The sequence below is a fragment of the Lathyrus oleraceus genome, chromosome 7 (assembly GCF_024323335.1).
Source record: "Lathyrus oleraceus cultivar Zhongwan6 chromosome 7, CAAS_Psat_ZW6_1.0, whole genome shotgun sequence".
Taxonomy (NCBI): Eukaryota; Viridiplantae; Streptophyta; class Magnoliopsida; order Fabales; family Fabaceae; genus Lathyrus; species Lathyrus oleraceus.
Genome location: NC_066585.1, coordinates 547,808,671 through 547,829,388, shown reverse-complemented (window position 1 = coordinate 547,829,388; position 20,718 = coordinate 547,808,671). Strand labels below are relative to the sequence as shown.

The 20,718-nt window shown below is 33.5% G+C and overlaps 2 protein-coding genes across 2 annotated transcripts; both read left to right on the top strand.

The window, feature by feature from the left end:
* Positions 1 to 1,315: 1,315 nt before the first annotated feature.
* On the top strand, positions 1,316 to 6,877 carry LOC127107657 (protein MLN51 homolog). The gene is made up of 12 exons (XM_051044959.1): positions 1,316 to 2,100; positions 2,790 to 2,892; positions 2,990 to 3,237; positions 3,333 to 4,180; positions 4,870 to 4,984; positions 5,090 to 5,209; positions 5,333 to 5,388; positions 5,473 to 5,518; positions 5,762 to 5,832; positions 5,917 to 5,993; positions 6,163 to 6,244; positions 6,605 to 6,877. The coding sequence occupies exons 1-9, from the start codon at positions 1,598 to 1,600 to the stop codon at positions 5,787 to 5,789; spliced, it is 2,067 nt and encodes a 688-aa protein (XP_050900916.1). The 5' UTR covers positions 1,316 to 1,597; the 3' UTR covers positions 5,790 to 5,832; positions 5,917 to 5,993; positions 6,163 to 6,244; positions 6,605 to 6,877.
* Positions 6,878 to 12,102: 5,225 nt separating this feature from the next.
* LOC127107656 (uncharacterized) lies at positions 12,103 to 14,531 on the top strand. Its single transcript, XM_051044958.1, has 4 exons — positions 12,103 to 13,107; positions 13,260 to 13,951; positions 14,055 to 14,111; positions 14,221 to 14,531. Exons 1-4 carry the CDS (start codon positions 12,273 to 12,275, stop codon positions 14,464 to 14,466), a joined length of 1,830 nt encoding a protein of 609 aa, XP_050900915.1. The 5' UTR covers positions 12,103 to 12,272; the 3' UTR covers positions 14,467 to 14,531.
* Positions 14,532 to 20,718: the final 6,187 nt, after the last annotated feature.

The following is a 20,718-nucleotide window of genomic DNA, read 5'->3' as shown; positions in this document are numbered from 1 at the left end:
AAACTCCATAATCCTGAATTTATGCTTCCTTTGCTATTGGCCAATGAAATTCAGAATGCTAAAGCCCAATATAGGAGTGCCATGGCGCAACATCAACATGTAGTGGACAAGTTCAATCCCATGGTTCTAACTAGGTGACCTGCTGCTGATGGCAGTAATAAGTTCATATATGGTTGTGGGGGCATCATTAGAAATGCTAAAGGTGACTGCTTTGGTGGTTTTTCCAGGAACATTGACAACTACAATGTCCTAAATGCTGAGTTGTGGGGTGTGCTTGAAGGCACCCGGTTGGCCAAAAGATGTAGTCTAAAGAAAGTTGAGTTTCAGGTTGATAATTTGAAAGTTTACAAATCCATTAATAGTTATAAACGAAGTAGAAATGTTGGGCTAAGTATGGTTCGTAAGATTCAAGACTGTCTCAAGAGTTTACATGATTTTTGTATTAAGCACATTCTCTATGAAACTAAGTGTACAAATAAACTTGCTAAGTTTAGTCTCTCATTGACTGCTAGTAATTATAATTTTGATATTTGTCCCCCTTCCTATTTAAGTTTGTTCAGCAAGATGCTTTTGGGATTGGTACTACTGTTGAATAGTTCTTGTTGTTATTTGGGTTTCGACCGTCCTTTTGTCCAAAAAATAAATAAAATAATCAACATAAATTTTATATTCAACTATTTTTAAAAATTATTTATTTTATTAAAATTATCTATTTATAAGAAATATTTTATGCCTATTCCATACATATGTTTTTAATTTCTATGTTCAAATTTATGAAATTTATTAATCTATTTTAAATTTATAATATTAATTTTTTCTTAAATAATTAAAATAGAAGGTCTAAAACAATAATTAAGTATAATATATATATATATATATATATATATATATATATATATATATATTATGCTTTATTTATTTTTAATTTTATTACATACACTATTAATTTATTAAATAAGCTGTGAATTATAATATAAGTTAATTATTTCATTATATAAATTTAATGTATAATATAAATATTATATATAAATGTGTAATCTAGAAAACTTTGGAAAAATTCATTAGTAATAAAATTAATAAATATCTTAGAATGAATCATCAATATTATTCCACGTATCAAAAATTTGAGATTCATTCAACTCATGCTGCTGTTTTGTTTTTTCTTTTCACCAAAGCCAGAGGCTCTCTATCACGTGCCAGGGGTTGACGAATCACGAGATCCCAAACTTTCAATTATCCAAATTACCCCTAACAAAATCAGATAATTACTTCACACGTAATCTTCTATTTTAACTCAAAAACTTTTCTTCTTTTTTTTTCAATTTGTGATTTTCACTCCAAAATCTCACAAAACACAATCAAATCTAGGGTTTCAGATCCCAATCCCCGCTCAATTCCCTTCTTCAACTAGGGTTCCGATTCTGTTTTTTTAGGTTTTTATTCGTTCGTTTTGAATCGATTGAAGAAACCTTGCTTATTGAGTTTCGATTCTCAAGGGTTTTGGAATTCGTGGGTTAGTTTTTTTTGGGGTTATTTGTTGAATTTCGTTGGGGGAAGGTTAGGTTTTTGGTGGGGTTTTGTCGGGTTTTTTGTTGCTATGGCTAATTCTGTTGAAGATGATGTTGATTACGAGAGTGATCCTGAAGAGGCGAAGAGATCTCTTCTTACAATGCGGAGGCGTGAGGCTAGTGATGATGATGAAGAAGAAGACGTAGAAGGAGAAGGAGAAAGAGAGGATTCAGTTAAAAGTGAGGATCTTCGTGGTAGGGTTCGTTCGGATGATTCAGATGGCGAGGGTGGTGTGGCTGATTATGATGATGAGGACGTTGAAGAAGAGGAAGAAGAATATGAGGAGGTTGAAGAAGAAGAAGAGTATGAGGAAGTTGAAGAGGGGTACGAGGAGAAGGTTGAGAGTAGGGTTGGGGTTTCAGTGATTGGGGTTAAGGAATCTGATGGGGAGGTTATACCCTCTTTGGAAGAAGATTCTGCTGAGGTCAATTTAGAGGAGAAAAAGGAGAATGAACCATTTGCTGTGCCCACAGCTGGTGCCTTTTACATGCATGATGACCGTTTTAGGGACAATTCTGGGGCTCGCCAAAGGTATCTTTTTCATCATATTGCTTTTTATCAAATGTACCTTGATGAATCTGTTTACATTATTGTACATTTAGTGTTACCTTGACTTGGAATGTTGTAGCTTAGTTTTAGACTTGGTCATGGAATGTGAAATTTTATATGTAGCACAAACACTTCAGATCAAAATTGTGCCCAACATGATATGGTTGGTTATTTTAAGTTGTTCCATTTTCTCAAATTATTAAGAATGTCGTTCCATTTTCTCAAATTATTAAGAACCTTAAGTGTCAGACTGGGTCTTGTTTGTCTGTTCCAGAGTAGTCAATAGTGGCCAATAGCGGTGCTATCCCTCTATAGCAGAGCGGAGCAGAGGCCGACTGCTATGGAAAGAGCCTTAGCGGTGCAGAGCACTATTGCGGCTGCGATAGGGCTATCGTTTTCCCTCTAGTCGTTTATGTACTTCAACTCTTCAAGAGTCACATGTGCTTTGGTTTATGTATATTTTGAGCTGAGTTATTTGTTTAATTTTACCTTAAATATATGCTTATAATTATTATATGCAATTTGTCCCAAAAAATGATCAAATAGTATGCTATCCCGCCATCCCACTTTTGGGGTTGGCTGCTCTGCGCGGCTATCCGGGAATGACTACTCTGGTCTGTACTTCATATGTTATTTTTTCCTTATCTGATTAACTCTCCGACCTTTGATAGGCGGATGCATGGTGGAAGGAGATTGTGGGAGTCCAAAGATGATAAGAAATGGGGGCATGATAAATTTGAGGAAATTTCAGTGCAGGATAGGGGCTTCAACGAGGTAATGATCTGTAAAGTGCTTCACTGTCACACATTCATATTAGTTCAATTGGCATTTTTGTAAGACTCGTTTCTAATGTTGTGTGTATGAAATTTAGAGGAGGAGACCTTCTAGGGGTAATTTTCGAGGGCGTGGTAGAATTCGTGGGACTGATCGCGGAGGACATGTTCGAGGAAACAGGAGAGAATTTAATGACAGAAATGACAGAGAATATAATGACAGAGAATATAACGACGTCCGCAGTCAAAGTCAGGCACCTAAAGTTGTTGTGAAAGGGAGAGGGCCGCGAAGGTATGAACCGACTAACAGAAGGAATGGTCCAGCTCCTCAGGTTCATAATAAACAGTAAGTACCACATGCATTTTACAGAATTTTCTGGTGACATGATGCTCACAATGTTGAGGAATTCTTATAAGTTTTGCTTTGTTTTGTTTTCATAGATCTGGGAAATCTCAGGAGAAAACGTCACTTGTTAGTTCAGAGAGATTTTCATTAACAGCATCCAATGCAGAATCTGACCCAATGCCTGCCAAGAAAATTTCACATGTTTCTTCAAATTTGAACTATGCATCTCCACCATTTTATCCGTCGGGCTCTTCCAACAAAGAAGTTAGTCTGGCACCAAAACGGGATGTACAAATTGGCAACACCAGCAGGAACATTCACCCTGTTATGGATGGGGGTTTTCAAGTTCAACAAAACAACGTAGTTCATCGGGGAAAGAATGTTGCTGATTCCATCAGCATGGACAAGCTATATATTGATCAGTCTGTCGGCTCATCTGTTGGGAAGCCTTTGAACAATGTTCATTTGGCCCCACCTGGATCTTCTGGTGTCCATGCTTCTCAATCCCATTTTCCCAGGCCTGCTGGGCCTGGGAGAGGTGCACCAATCCCATTACAGATGAATTACCCACCTGCTCTCTCACATACCCAAGCAAATAAAGTTTCTCAAACTCAACTGCACGATATTCAGAGAAGTTCTGCATCAGGGAGGACTTCAACGTCTGTGCAGGCTACTGCCCCACAGACTGGCCATCGACCTGGCAGTGGATCTCAGTCTTCATCTCCTCCAAAAAGAGCTGCATCAATTAATTCACTTGATTCTGGGGAAACAGACACCGCCTCAGAATCAGGTAATGCCAAAGGAGCATTGGTTGGGAAGGGAAGGGGAGCTCCCCAAGGTGCTGGAAGGGGACCTTTTGTATATGGCGGGGCACAGGTGATGGGGGCTGCTGGAAATATGGGCATTAGTCAAGGAGATCCAAACTTCCCCACCTTCTTGCCAGGTATGTATCTTTATTCGAAAGTCATGGAATTTTGGATCCTATCTGCTTAATACAACTTTCTGACGCTTGAATGAAATTTTCTTCTGCTACTGTGATTCTAAATTGTAACATTGTTGTCCACTAAAATCATGTAATGTTATTTGATGTTAACTTGTTAATATGGATACTTTGTTTGATCTTGAAATGAGCATGATAAGTAATATTATTTGCTGTTCTAATATGTATACTTAAATCGTTTTTTTTAAAAAGCAGCCAATTGTAAAGATTGTGTTCAAGAGTGTGGTGTAAAAAAAAGTGGCTAACCTTGTGATTCTCTATCTCAATTAAGTTCAAAGTTTACAATGCTTTTATATCTAAAAGTATGCACTGGTTTTAAATTAAAGTATCAGATGCATTAAGGAAGACTATATTCAAGTTATTGAAAACATGGATAATAGGTTCGAGTTTTGATAGTGTCCCATATGTAAGGGTATATGTACACTGAAGTTCTAATATAATTGGGTTGGGTTTAGGTCTGGGTCCTTGATTTTTTTAAAAACACAGTTATGCAAATGGGACACTGCTGTACTCAACTCAAATCCTACCTGTGTTCTGTGTTTATAGTTCTTGAACAAGACTATTAAGTTATTTTCTTCCTTTACGCGCGTAATTAATTTTTCTATTTTTAATTTGGTTTTGTTGGGATGCAGTAATGCAATTTGGGGGGCAGCATCCCGGTGGTATGGGAGTTCCCGCTGTTGGCATGGCTTTCCCTGGATATGTAGCTAATCCTCAACTTGGTTTAGGAAAATCAGAAATGACATGGTACAGATATATCTTATGAGTTATTCTTTAATTTAAAATAGAAAGATACTAAATTCCTTATAGTTTCATTTGTCCAAACTTAGTAATTTTCCCATCTGTGTTTAGGCTACCAGTATTGGCTGGTGCTGCAGGAGCCTTAGGGGCTCAATACTGTTCACCGTACCTTGCTGTTGACGGTGCTTACGGACGACAACCAGGACAAACCTCTGCAATGGATACTTCAAGGTTGGTTCAGTTTTTTAGCATTAATATATCATTTGTCGCCATTTCATTTTCATTGTTGCAATATCTTATTACTAGGTTCTTGATATAATTTTTTGTTTTCTTTTTGTTGATGAATCTTTGCAGCAAGGAAAATAATGTGAATAAAGCTAATAATGAATTGAAGCCACCACAAAAATCTGGTAAAATATATTTTCATTTCCTTTGATGGTTTCACCTTTTGCCCGTTGCTACATTATTGTGATTTGTGATTTATTTTTCTGTAGATCTGGTGAATGATGAGTATGGACAACGACAGAATAAACCTCGCAGGCAAGTTGCTAATCCTTCATTTAATAGTTTAGTTTTATTTTGTCTGCATGCTTATTTCTATTTTGAACAAATCACTATTGCTTGCAATACACTATTTATTATAAATACATATATTAGCAGCTCTATAGCATTGTTGCTTAGTGGAATTAACAGATCACATTTTTCCGCACATCCTGGTTGCTACTGTATGGTTGTGTATTTGTTAAATAATTTCAATGAATGTTGGTTATTATCTATATGCAGATATTCAGAGATGAATTTTGGTCAGTGAAGTTTTATATAGGATACAGCTTGTTTGAAATAAGCAGTTAAAGGTTTGTCATTTCCAAACTAATAACTGATGTTTTAAATCTTTGTATTGTTGCAATTTTCTGAGTTTTTGTAATTATGTTATGCAGGCCTTACTCTAGGCCCCTTGTTCTTCAGCTTTTCATCTGGAGTACTTTGGGCTGCAATAAATTTCAAGATAATTTAGGTAACTACAGAACAGCTTACATTCTTAATAATGTTTGAGTCATTGTCTAATTGACAAGTTCCTCACTGTCAAAAATTTATCATTAAGATTTTCTTCAGATTTTCCTTAGATTTACACATTTGTTTCTTTTTCCTTTTTTCACTTCTCCCTAATTCCACCCCTGTTGCAGTTATACAACACCTGCTCATGCTGTACCGCATTCATGACGTTATTGCAGTTTGACGGGTGGTAGTTGCTTGTTTAATTGTGCGGTAAGAATGATTTCAAGTATACTATGACTTTAGCAAAAAAACTTTTAGATTAAATGCATCTGCACGACAATTGTACAAGTGATTGCTTACATACAATTACTTTTTTTTGTTTGTTTGGAAAATTACCCTTGTCCATGTCAGTCTCGTTGACTGTTTGTGTCGATGCTTCATAGAACACATTTTTCCAACACACACTCCTATTGGTTGAACTTGAGCCAAGTATCTATATGCATTTCAACCAATAGAGTCATAAAAAGTGTTACATGATGTGTTTGTAGTCTTTCTCGAATAGAGATCAGGTTTGGTGCCTGTATGGATTATCTTTAAAAAATAACATACAATTTCTTGCCTTTTTTACAGGTTTTTCTTGCTTGTTTGATTTTCTAATGAAGCTTGTGAGAAACTAGACATGCTTCACGTGCTGAACTATGATATAGAAAAAAAATGATAATGATTGTGAAGCAGCTGATTACATTATGGAGATAATACAACATTCTCTCGTGTAAAAATGGTTATCTTGTTCCATTTGGTTTTGACATTGTGCTTTGATTACAAGACTTTATAAGCTTATCTCTATGATGACTATATAAGCTTTTGTGACTATTTTAATCAATGCATCGTTTTCCTTTTCAACTTCAGTTCTTTCATAAAAGTTCACCTATTGTTATTTAATAAATTGTAGTTTGATTGTGTTATATACTGTACTATTCTTTTTGATTGAATGATATTAGTTGGTTGATGTGAGTTTAGTAGAATTTAGTTTCTTTTTGAATTCAGTTGGGTTAATTGAATTAATGTTTTCAAATTATTTCATATATTTTGTCTTCAAAGACCTTTAAGGTGGAGCAGCACATGTCATTGATATTAGTTACATGATTATGGTTTGATATATAACGTAAAATAGAATTTAGTTATATATATTTCTGCTGGAATATCTTTTCTATGCCTAATTGTCTCTAAATCAGGTCCTCCAACGTGTGAGTTTACATAATTGAGAAAAGCTCATTTCATGACTATGAAATTTATTCTTTGCATACTTTCTGAAAGTATTTTTTAATTATTAAAATATGTATTTGTTTTAACTTAGCAATTAGATGTGAGAGACTCCACTCATTGGGAGATACGATGAAGGGGTTATTTTATCCACTCCATGGGTGTGAGGGTGAACACGTTGAAAATTCAATTTTGCTCTTATCATATTTTGGAGATTTTGCTTATCTTTGTAAGCCATACATAAAAAAGTTTAAGTCAAGAATTAATTTGAAGATGCATTTTTTTATTGATGGTGCATTTAGTTGATTGAGCTAGTTAATCAACTTATGGTGCACTAATACTTTATCTAAAGCTAAAGCTATTCTGTATATGATGTTGAATCGGATGAAGTGATGTTAAACTGGGAGATGTCAAAGATGATGTTAAACCTGTTGTTGAGTATGAATATATGCTTCAATGGATTTGCATAGAAGCTGCAAAACTTAGGTTTAACATTGTTTTTTATCTAAGCAAAATATATTAAACATGGTATAAGAGAGGTATTCCAATCCATTACAATGAATTGGTTTAAGCTCAACATCACATAGAGGGACCACTGCCCACCTTCTATGAAGGGTTGTGTTAGATATTTGTACTTTAATGTTGTTATCGGGAGGTTTGATAATGATTTTGATAAACATTTGTAACAATGAGATTCGAAAGAAAGAAGTGACAAGTATTAGCAATGTATTTGGAAATTGAAACTTGATGACATCATTATGAGAAAGTGTGATGGTTTTTTAAGGTATGTGGATACCATAAGGCAGGTAGTATATAAAAATCTAATATGATTTTTGGTTTACACAATCATGACACGTGTCATAAATTAGTCGATCATTCTATTGTATGCCGTCTTAATCCCGTTGAGAAGGAATTTGTTTTTGACATGATTTTGAATATGGTGCCGTCCAAAAATATACCTGCAATGTTAAACAAAAATATTAAGAAAATATATAATGTTCATGCTGTAAACAACAAGGAGATAAGAGGACCAAAATTAAAATGCAACAACTGATGAAGCTTTTGGATGATGGTAAATATGTTTTTAGGTACAAAGTGTGCGAGGATGGAGTCATTGTTTGAGATATATTTTGGTGTCATCCTGATTCTATCTACTTGTCAATATACAAAATTAATAAATATATGCTTTCACTTTTGAAAATTGTTGGTGTTACTTCGACGTAGATGACTTTTTAGTGGGTTTTTCATTTTTGAAAAATGGAAAAAGATGACAACGTTATATGGATTTTGGAAGTGTGTAAGACTGTGTTGAAGGACCAATAAAATATGCTAAACTAAATGTCATAGTAACTGATTTTATAACGTCTGTTGCAAATTTGAAAATGAGACCAAACATATTAAACAAATCAAGGGTGGGAAGCAGACTTAAATCTACACTAAAGATTAAATAGATCAAGATGAAGAAGAGAAGATTGTTGAATTAAGTGGGGTATTGGAAAGCATAATTGGGGGTGCGAGATATCCAAATTTTATGAAGTATGCTGAGAGTATAATTATAAACCAGGTGAAAGAGAAGATTGTATGTGCTTGGACTGATCAAGTTAGATACTTTGACAATACAAAAAATAAGAGACTTTAATATGTACATGCCACAATGAAGAATTGGTTGAGAAACAGTAAAAGTGATTTTTGTAGAGTTGAGACTCCCTGAATCAAATAATCCGAAATCAACATAATGAAATACAAATATCTTTTGATCAGAGCATTACTGTATCAGAATACAAATTCAAAGACAACATTCTTTATTCACAGTTCGTTGATAACATCTCTCGGGTGAGATTGAATTTTGTTTATCACGAAGCCAAGCAAGCAGAGAAAACATGAACAAATAGTTCAAAGGATGGTTGTACACTTACAAGTACGTACGATCCTCCATGTGCTTGTTACATTAATAGATATGAATGAGATTTACACAGTTTGATGATGAAGATGTGATGAAAGATGATATATATATATATATATATATATATATATATATATATATATATATATATATATATATATATATATATATATATATATATATATATATATATATATATATATAAAATAAGAATTATCCAAGACAGATTTATGAAAGTTGATAACAATATGAAGTTGCACATCAAAGAGCACCTGAGGAAGATTTATTATCCAAAAATCACATATTTGAAACCACCATTGGAACTTGTTAAAATGAAAGGTACCCCTAAAAAAGTCAAACCAACTGAGAATGACAATTTCACAAAGTGGTCTCTTTTTTACTTTGAACATATTGACTCACAGTTTTTGAATTCTTTAACTTTTAAATCTCAAAAATCATTTTTCAAGGTGCTTGCATTAGTAGACCATCTCCTTCACTACCTATATAAAAATCATCTACATTGAAGAGATGACACTTTTTATGCACAAATACATTGAGTATATTATAAATGTTAAAGGTGAGGTTAACTGCGGTTATCGAACTATTTCAGATTTGTTTGGTAAAAGAGAGGAGAATCACACATTTATCTGTCAACAACTTCTCTAAGAGTTGAAGGCACATAGGAAATCATGCACGTCGCTATACGATTTTTTTTCCGATGCAATTCATGATGCTCTTGGTCCTTGTATTAGCAGTACGACACCAATGGAAAATGAACACACTTCCCTATAATAGGTATCGTGTGTATTTATTGGATGAATTTCAAAATCACAATATTTTGTTCAAATTTATTTGAAACCGTGGTGTCATTTACAAAAGACATTGGAGTGGAGGACACATTTCATAAAAGAGACTGAAATTTGACGGGATCACTTTCTGAAAAGGATGGAAGAGTTCTCCAAATAGAGAGATATTGAAATAGAATCAAATAAGAAAAAGTCAAAGGCGACATCACTCATAAAAACTCATTTATGTGGTGACACATGTTTTGATGCTTTTTAGTTTTTAACTTACTATGTATTTAGATGGTGATTCGTTTTTTATATATATTGTTGTCTCCAATGTAATTTTGATATAATTTAATACACATGTAATGTATATTCAACATCAATTGTATAACAATTGTGGGTTAATTTTTTAAATAAACTTTATATTTGAATCTATTAACATCTTAGTTTGCATATAACAGGTTCTGTATGAACAATGAGTTTGTTGGACGATTTCAGAGATGCATATCCAGATTATCCCAATTTTAATTTAAAAAATACCAAACATGGAGTAATTTGGAGATGCATATATAAACCATTATTTTAAAAAAAAGGATGTGACCAAAAATGCATATCTAGAATATCCCTTACAATAAAATTGTGTTTTTAAGGTCTATATTAATCTAAAACTTGTACAAATACGAGTCTCTCATCTCCCTTTTTTTAACACAATCACATCACACCAGAATGAACATATATTGACATGTCGCATTTGTACTTCAATGACGCGAAGACCTCACTTGAATTAAGGGTCACATAGTACACCTCTCTTGTAGATCTGAAATACATAATGGAGAATCTCAATATCCAGACAATCGAACCATCCCCCATCGATTAACAACGAAGAGAATATCCAGTTCAACAAGTTTGATCCGAAGACAAATGAAGATTTAAGGGTTATGTGGAGCACTTTTCACATTTATGAAACAAAAGGGGTCGATTGGAGTGGATGCAACGATTGCAAGATTAACCAAAGATATTCTAATGATGTTGCAACAATCCGATGAACTGTAATGTTAAATTTATGTTAACGATTATCTATGTGATGTTATGTATTTTGATGATAATTTATTTTTTTCTTTCAAATTCTGCATCTATTCTGTTACTGATTTGTGGTTTAAGTTAATAGAGTCATTATGAGGATTAATTTCTGTAAAACTCATTGAGTTTTTAGATTAGGGCTATTCCAAAGATGAACCTCCGAATTTACTATATTATAGATACAAAGATACATCTTCGGACACAGTTTTGGGTAATAACGAATGACTTACTCACAAAAAGCATTAATGTGTGTATTAAAAATGCGTCCGAAGATGTATCTCTGAAATCTAAGAATATTAGTTACCTTTCACTTTGGTGAGATAACATCCCATGTACAAGAACTCTTTAAATACATGTTATAACTTGATTATGCATTTCTGAAAATAATAATATTTTGTTATTTATTTTTATTTTCATTGTCTCAAAAAAAAGTGTATTATTTTTTTTTGTTGGTAAGTTAAAATTATAAGAAGTCTTACTATTTTTGTTTTTATTTTTAACTAATAAATATGAGAGAAAAATAGATCAAATATATCTCTTACACTTTTGTTTCAATTTAAAAAAACAAATCTAATAACTTTATTTATTTCTTAAATATAGTAGGTACATCTCCACAGCCAGGAATCAAAATTTATTATGTACTATGGGAATGAAACACCTTCAATTTTCATAGATAATTATTCCGTAGTTTAAAATATATACTATTTGTTAATTTTTTTCCTTTCAATAATTCCTTCACTTAACTAAATAGTCTACCTAATTACATTATCAATTTTTACTTATGAAAACTATTATATCAACATTTAAATCAACATAAAATTTTATTACAAAATTATCATAACTAATTGTGTTCTTTTTTATTTCTAATTTTCTTTTTTTTGTTGTTATTACTTAATAATCAATAAAAAAATAGATGAACCAATAATAAAACAGAGTCTTATATATATAAAAAAAACACAAACTATCAATGTCTATGTCATGTCATGTACAAATATCCCCCTACATGTCATCTATGATGCTACATTTCACCTAACATCAAAGTCGTTACAATTCTTGAAATTTTTTAATCTTTCTTTCTTTTTTCACTTAAAATCACAAAAAAATATTTTAGTTGATCCACCAAGTTATCTCATAACATCTTTCTCTTTCATTCATTCATAGTGAATACATCATTCAAAACATTCACATCTTGATACATAACGTGCAAAAGGGTCCATTGTAAAATCATAAAGATAGCATCAAGAATTTCTTCATTATCATTTTAATGAGACTTTTAATGGATGAATGCAACAACAATAGAGGAGAGCTTCAACTTCAATCTTCATCAAGATCAATTCAACAACAACATTCTCCTTCATTTCGAAGACGAGAAATCAAAAGTAGTAGTAATGCACCGCTTTCTTGGATTGGAAGCAACCGGTTAGTTTTGTGGCTAATCTTGATTACCCTTTGGGCTTATCTTGGTTTTTTTGTTCAATCTAAGTGGGATGATTATGATAAACAAGAAGAAATTAAAGGGTTTGATTTTCATCTTAGTAATCATCAAGATTTTGTTGTCAAAAAGAGTTCTTTATTTGATCATAATGAAAAAGTTGTTGTTTTGGCCAAGAAAGAAGGAAATGGTAAAAGTGCTTCAAAGAAAAGGAAAAGTAGAAGATCTTTGAGAAGTGAGGTAAATGATAAGCAGAAGAGAAAATTGAAAGTTGAAAAGGAGTTAGAGAAGTTTTCTCTTGTGGGTCCATTTGGGTTATTAGAGGATAGGATATTGAAATTGAGTACTAAAAATAATGACAAGTGTTGTGGAAAATGTGAAAGGAAAAGTGATTTTGCAAAAGCTGTTTTGTCAAAGAGATTTGTGTTGATATTTCATGAGCTTTCTATGACTGGCGCGCCGCTTTCGATGATGGAATTGGCAACTGAGTTGATGAGATGTGAAGCGAATGTTTCGGCTGTTGTTCTTAGTAAAAAAGGTGGTTTGATGGAAGAGCTTATTAGGAGAAAAATTAAGGTGGTTGATGATAAAGCTGATCATAGCTTCAAAGCTGCAATGAATGCTGATCTTGTCATTGCTGGATCAGCTGTTTGTTCTTCATGGATTGGTATGAATAGATTGGTTAAGCTTTCTTGTTTTTTTTTTTGACTTTTTCTTAAGTTTTCAAATGACTTATATGATAAGTGCTTATAAATAAGTACTTTTTTACAAAAGCTCTTATTTTTCTGTTTTCTACAACTTTGTCTTGTATGTTTACAGAACAATATATCGGGTATTTTCCTCCTGCCGCAAACCAAGTTGTTTGGTGGATTATGGAAAACCGAAGAGAGTATTTCGATCGATCAAAACACGTCTTGAACAAAGTGAAGATGCTGGTTTTTCTTTCTGAATCACAATCCAAGAAATGGCGAAAATGGTGCGAAGAAGAAAGCATAGGACTCAGATTCCAGCCTGCAATTGTTCCACTGTCTGTTAACGACGAACTTGCTTTCGCAGCCGGAATTCATTCCTCGAGTGCTTCCGTGAAAATCAACGAGAAGAGGAAGCTCTTGCGCAAATCGGTTCGAAGAGAAATCGGTTTGAACGATAACGATATGCTTGTGATATCTCTAAGTAGCATCAATCCTGGAAAGGGTCAGCTACTGTTTCTCGAATCAGCAAACAAAATCGTAGAAAATGAATCATCGCAAAATTCATCGGAAGTTACTTGGAATAGAAGGCATCATATTAGAAAATTGTTGCTAAAGCCGAACAACGGAAAAATGAAACAATCTCTGAAAATTGTGATTGGTTCTGTTGGATCAAAGAGTAACAAGGTGACATATGTTAAGAGTATTGCAAGTTTCTTGTCGCAACATTCGAATTTGTCGAAGAATGTTTTGTGGACTCCGGCTACTACACATGTTGCCTCACTTTACTCTGCTGCTGATGTTTATGTCATAAACTCTCAGGTAAAAGCTTGATTAAACTGTTTATTAAGAGGTAACTTGTAGTACAAGCTATTGTATGATAAGTGTTATTGAAGAAGTTTTTACTTGCTCAAATTATGAATAGGGATTGGGAGAAACCTTCGGACGCGTGACAATCGAAGCAATGGCATTTGGTCTTCCGGTATGACTTTCATCCTTTGAAACATTGCTAGAGTCGGTGGATATCTCGTACGAGTAATATGATTAAAAACGGATATTGACTCGATTCTATTTGATCTTTTGGAGTGTAGGTGTTAGGAACAGATGCTGGAGGAACAAAGGAAATTGTGGAGCATGGTGTGAGTGGTCTTCATCATCCTATTGGACGAAAAGGGAGTCATGTTCTTGCAGAAAATCTAAGGTTTTTACTTGAAAACAGATTTGCAAGAGAGAAAATGGGAATGAATGGAAGAAAGAAAGTGCAAAGAATGTATATGAAGCAACACATGTATAGGAAATTTGTAGAGGTTCTTGTTAGGTGCATGAGAAGCAAATAAGTGATTCTCACTTGTAATTACTTTTTTCTATCAAAGCTTTTAAACAAGATATGATTCTTTGATTAGGATTCCAACTTGAGAGTACTAGATTTATCCATTTAGAGTCGCATAATCATTAGAATCTCTTAATGTTGAAAATGTTTTTTTTAAAATCTTTTACTAAAAAACAATTTGAATATTTTTTCATATATCAAGAAATTATCTAAAGAAATAAGAGATTCTAAGCTTTTAGACTATTTGAAATATGAGGTTGTTATTTTCACATATAGATGTGAAGAATCGTTTTTAAAAAAATTGAAAAATATTTTTAGAATAATACAAAAATTAACATCCGGATATCTCATATACACATCAAAACACTTCGTAAGGGAGACATCCCCCATGTTACTATAAAATATTATAGAAGTTAACCTACGTATTTAAAAAAGAGTGAGTATGTAGAATAAGTTCCAGACTTATCCTTAAACACATTTTGAACTTATGATAGTGTGTTTATTTCACAATTCAGTGAATATTACATAAGTTAAATTCTGTATTAACCACCCGGACAATAAATCTCTCTCATGGGTAGTATTTTTGTTATAAATTTGACATATTTTAATAACCCTTAAGTTTTTTTACAAAGTCTACATAATTGTTATTCAATTAAATCGCACACATGTAATTTAATCAAAATACCATATATTAAGTCAAAATCCAAACAATACATTGTTCACAAAATATAAATCAAAATACAAATGATCAAAATAGAAAGAAAAGTCAACTACCGAGTATAGCTGACCCCCTCATAGTTCCTCCTATGCCCCCCGTACTACAAGGCATGTCGTGCCTCGAATATCATGGCCTCTACAATGGCCCTCCCAAAAGTGCCTTCTTGAAACTCCCCTCTCTCCATGCCCACTCGCCTAATAGTCACAATACGCTGATAGATCGATAATACATCAATAACATGGTCCACCAAGCCTGCTATGTTGTCATGTAATGGCGTGACACTCTAAAAAACCATTGGATGTAGTCGTATGTAGTACTCCATGCATGAGGAGATGACATACTATTTATATCCTCTAGGACCAAATGATCATGGTACTCCATAAATATCTCATCAACATCTCTGCGACGGAGTGTGGGAGGAGCAACAATGTTGGGGGCTCTAGGAATACCCTGCAGATATCTGAACCGACAAATGAATCGCTCTAAGAGATGTGGATACATGAGTTGTGACCCATAATCCAACCTTCTGGAGTATAAGGATATCTCATCGAAGAGGGGGGGGGGGTGTCTTACGATGATCGTCATAAGATGTGAAGTTTATATCATCTTCCAGGATGCGGTCAAGATAAACTCGGAATGACTTAGTCGCTTGATTCCCTTAGAGAGGAATGAAGAAGCAAACACGTGGCAAAACCTTGTCGTAGTTATCCATACATGCCCAGTCGGAGAGACGTAGAAAGTGTTGGAGGATCCATGTCTGAAAATATTTCAGACAAAATATTAGTAACAACGTTGCACAAGTGTTATGAAATATTAGTAACATTAAAGGTACACATATATTATCTTAAATAGGGTGTTGCTACCTGTCATCTATCTAGTTTTTCATAAACAAACTTCACCTAACTTAGAGTAAAGATAAATCAAACAAGAGACCCCCAGTTGTACTCGTGAATCCTCTCTAAGTAAATGAAGTGTCTCAGGCATACAACATCGATATAGTATACATTTTTATCCATAAATATGGATGTGCCAACCAAATGCAAGAAGTATAACCTCAATGCACATATTATATGATGTGCTACATGTGCATCATCACCATTAGCCTCAATTGCCACATCCAGATGGTATATGTACAACCTCTCCAAAAATCCAAATATGGCATGACATCATATGGTGTCATTTATCTTCTGTTGGGCATCACCTGAGTCAGCTCCCAAACATTACACCACCATCTTCAGTGTGTCAGGTCTAGTGAGTCTGGAGTAGTTTAATAATCTTTCTATGATAAAAAGAAGTAGTAAAGATGGACATTTTCAAGTGTGATGGACATCTCACCGATTAGAAGTTAGAATGAAGAAGTCTTTGAGTGCAATCTCTCGATGAAAGGAGATAATAAACCATAGTTAATAAAAGTATAGTCAATCATATATATATATATATATATATATATATATATATATATATATATATATATATATATATATATATATATATATATATATATATATATATATATATATATTGCAGTCCGGATAGCTGCACGATATCTTGAAACCATGCTCTATCAGGTTGCGACAAATTTGCAATCTTCCTATTGTGGTTGATACATTTTAACGAATCATAATGTTGTAAAAAAACATTAACGTCAAAAATTTCAAATCTTAATAAAAAATATGTGTTTATAAGAATGAATACAATTTTTTTTTACCTTTCCACCCCACAAGCTCCTAGCAACATGACCTACATACACACAAAGTAGTGAGGTGTCTGAGAGGCATCATGAAAAAATATTTGAAATGACAACATGTTTGACTTCTGAGGTAGCAGTAGGGGAGTCATGTCTCTGGGAGGATTATGTCGGGGACACGTGAACTCCAGAAGATGATGCCCCTTCATCAAATAAAGTGACACTAATGCCTGAGAGAAAGGGTCTAGCCTTTTCCCTCAGAACGCAAGCATGATGATCCACTCTACCATGTCTTTGTCTTTCTTAGTTGTGAGACATTTTACCTTTAATTAACCAATGAAATCATATCATAATCAAATAATTCAAACTCAAGGGACAAAAAAAGACAAAATCAAACAAGCAATGCATAACAAGAAAATCTGAAGGTTAATTTCTGTACTCGAGAAAATCCAGAAAAACGTAAAACATGAATAGACAAACCCCCTATGCTCTAAACTTGAAAAAGAAATCTCAATTCATGCATCATAAGTCAATCCATTATGCTTTTAAATACAACCTAATGAACCATAAACAACCTATTTAGTTTATGTATTCATCGCAAACAAAAAAGAAAAGAAAGGAAGGAAATGAAAAAATCACCTTATTGCGAGAAAGTCTGAAAATGAGAAATCTAGATTGATTTGAGTGGATTAGATGTTGAGGGATGCGTTAAGCTTGAATGCAACAAAGTAGAATTAACGAGAAAACTTGAAAAATAATTGAAATGGAGTTTGCTCACGAGCTCTATTTGAATTCTGAGTAAAACTTATGAAATAAAGAAGGAAGAAGGAAGAGTCTAACATGTTATATAAATCAAACATGTTCAAAATTTAACATTCGTATAAAGTACAAACATTAATCTTTGTAGAAAATACAGACATTAACCTCCAAATTCGTTCGACTCTGTTCTGAGTCTCAGACGTGACTATGGTTGCATTTTTGGTACATCCAAAAGATAAGTTCCAAATTTTAAGGACATCATTGATTTTTCATTGAATTGAATGAGTATTATTAAAGAGACGAAGAGTAAAGCACTTGTAATATATTTGGACGTTTCAAGCGAGGTCCAATAAAAAAATGGACCTAACCCAATCTAGAATTAAAAGAAAAGACCCAGCCCAATCTATAAGAATTACTTTCTTTGGTATCATTCAAAATACAGTTTTAGCACAAATTATTTCAATATTTTGATTGTATATTTCCTAATTATTTCAATCAATCCTAAAATTCGTTAATTATTTTAATATGTTTATTTGATGGAATTTTGACTCCAATTTATTAAAACCCCACTTGAGTAGATTATTAATCATTGGCAATATATCATTCTAAAGCATCTAAGCAAGCAATTAAATTTTTTAGAAAACCAATTTGTTTCAGGTAACTTAACATCAGAGAAACTTCAAAGTTAATGGGCTAAATCTACACTGTTTAAACCACCTCCCAAATTCAATATATCAAGAATAAAAACTTGTTTATTGTTAGTCAAACTAAAAATTGGGCTAAATCTATCACATGAGTGAAACCAAAATAAAGTATCTTTATAATTTCCTACCACTTTTGACAAACAATAAAATCAATTAACACAAAAACTACCAACATCACTCTCTACTGCACATAAATCTTTCTACTAAGACGAGTCTAGCCTACCCTTTCTCCATAGCAATCACCCTTTCTCCATTTCACATTTACTTGATAATATTTTGTACTTATCAAAAAGTATGATAGAGGAGAGAAAGTCCGCCCATGTAGAGAATGAAAGACTCTCATTTCTCCATAAAATTTGTGGATGATTTTCTGAATGAAGGGATTGCGTTATTTATAAAAGATTTCTTAAGCATGAGCTACCAACATTCTATAATCAAAATCATGAGAATGTTAAAATATAATCCAAATTTAAGTGTAATGTGAGGTTAGAGCAAATTTAGTTTGCATTTGAATTTTATTTTAGATTCTGAATATGTATATGTACTGAACTTGCATTTCAGTTAGAATAGAATCATTTCATTGTGACCGTTTTTGTTGTGAAGAAAGTTAGTTAAAGATTTACATTCTCTCTCTTCCATCTTCACCATCTTCATCTTCTTCCTTCTTGTGCAACCACAATTGATATCTAGAGCTCCAGTTCAGATTCACGGGAAACACCAAGGGAAACACGAATGTACGTGAGGCGTGTGTGATTGATTTCGTTTTTGAAATTCATAGTGATTTGAAGTTCAAAATCGTAACACGAGTGTTTGGTGAGATCTGAGTGAATTCCTACACATGATCAAAGATGAACGGTGGAAACAATAGCTTAAATACGAAGCTTTCAGTATTTGATGGAAATAATTGGAATTGATGGATGATTCAGATACGTGTGTTGTTTAACGCTCAAGATGTTCTTGATCTCGTCAATGACGGTTATGCAGCTGTTGCAGTAGATGCAACTGAAGCACAAAGGAATATGCATAGAGAGATGAGGAAGAAGGATTAGAAGTTATGTTCTACATCCATCAGTGTGCGAATGTGAATGTGTTTGAGAAGATCGATGATTCAACAAAAGCGAAAGCTACATGGGACACACTTGTACGATGCTATGGAGGTGACACGTGAGTCTCTACGTAAGCAACATGAGAATATCAAATGAAGAACAATGAGAAGGTACTAGATTAGATCTCCAGAGTGTTTCTGATTACAAATGAGATGAAATCTTGTGGAGAGACTTCCTCTGAACAAGTAATCACTGAGAAGGTACTGAGATCACTTACTCTTCAATTTGATTACATTGTTCTAACAATTTAACATTTTAAGGACCTTAGCACCATGAGAATTAAACAGTTGTAGAGCAATTTAGAGGCGTAAAAGTTGTGTCTGAATGAGAGAAACTCTTAAAGAGAGGTAAATTAGGCTCTCAAAGCATCTTATGGTAAAAAGAATCAAAAGTAGTCTTATTCAGAGGCCAAAAAGAGACATGATGATGGTTATCAGAAGTCGGAAACCTCCAAGTCTAATGAGAAGAAACATTAGAAGGGAAAAGATAAGTTTGACAAGAAAAATGTTCAATGCTACTGTTGGAAGAAGTTTGGTCACTTTGCTGCTGGATGCTGGTCAAATAAGGAAAGAAAATCAGAAGAAGCAAACATAGCCGGGGGAGAGTCTGAGGATGAACTTGTGCTATTGATGGCTTTTGAATCTTATGGTGGATATTTTGTAGACTGGTGCTATATGGACACTGACTGCTTAAATCACTTAACTTGAAACAAATAATGACTGATTAATTTTGATTCTAGAAAGAAAACAAAAATCAGATGTGCTGATGGTAAGTATTTGAATGCTAAAGGAATGAGAAATGTCAAGGTCAAAGTGAAGAATGACAAAACTGTTTTGATCAAGGATGTTTGGTATGTTCCTGGCATGAAGAGCAATCTGATGAGTGTAAGTCAACTAATTGAGAAAAGTTTCTGAGTTACTATGAAAGACAATCTCTTGAAGTTGTATGATTATAACCAGAAGCTGATTATGTAGTCTGGACAGGGAAGCAACATAACATTCAAGGTGAATATAGAAATAGCTAAAACTAATTGCCTTAGTACAGAAGGTGCTAAAGGCGACAGTGAGCTATGGCACAAGAGATTGAGGCATCAGAACTTCAGAAGCTTAGGGCATCTGAGTTCTAAGAAACTGGTACATGGCATCCTTAAGATTGTGAAGCCTGATAAGTCATATGAAATATGCATGAAAGACAATCATCCTAGATTGCCATTTGCATTAGAAGTTGCTCCAAGAGTAAAACATATGTTAGGAGTAGTGCATTATGATGTATGTGGGCCATTTGA

Coding starts and splice junctions, on each gene's coding strand:
- LOC127107657 (XM_051044959.1), top strand. CDS start 1,598: ATGGCTAATTCTGTTGAAGATGATGTTGATTACGAGAGTGATCCTGAA. Junction 2,101..2,789: donor AATTCTGGGGCTCGCCAAAG/GTATCTTTTTCA, acceptor GACCTTTGATAG/GCGGATGCATGGTGGAAGGA. Junction 5,210..5,332: donor TCTGCAATGGATACTTCAAG/GTTGGTTCAGTT, acceptor GAATCTTTGCAG/CAAGGAAAATAATGTGAATA.
- LOC127107656 (XM_051044958.1), top strand. CDS start 12,273: ATGAGACTTTTAATGGATGAATGCAACAACAATAGAGGAGAGCTTCAA. Junction 13,108..13,259: donor TGTTTGTTCTTCATGGATTG/GTATGAATAGAT, acceptor GTATGTTTACAG/AACAATATATCGGGTATTTT. Junction 13,952..14,054: donor TTTATGTCATAAACTCTCAG/GTAAAAGCTTGA, acceptor AATTATGAATAG/GGATTGGGAGAAACCTTCGG.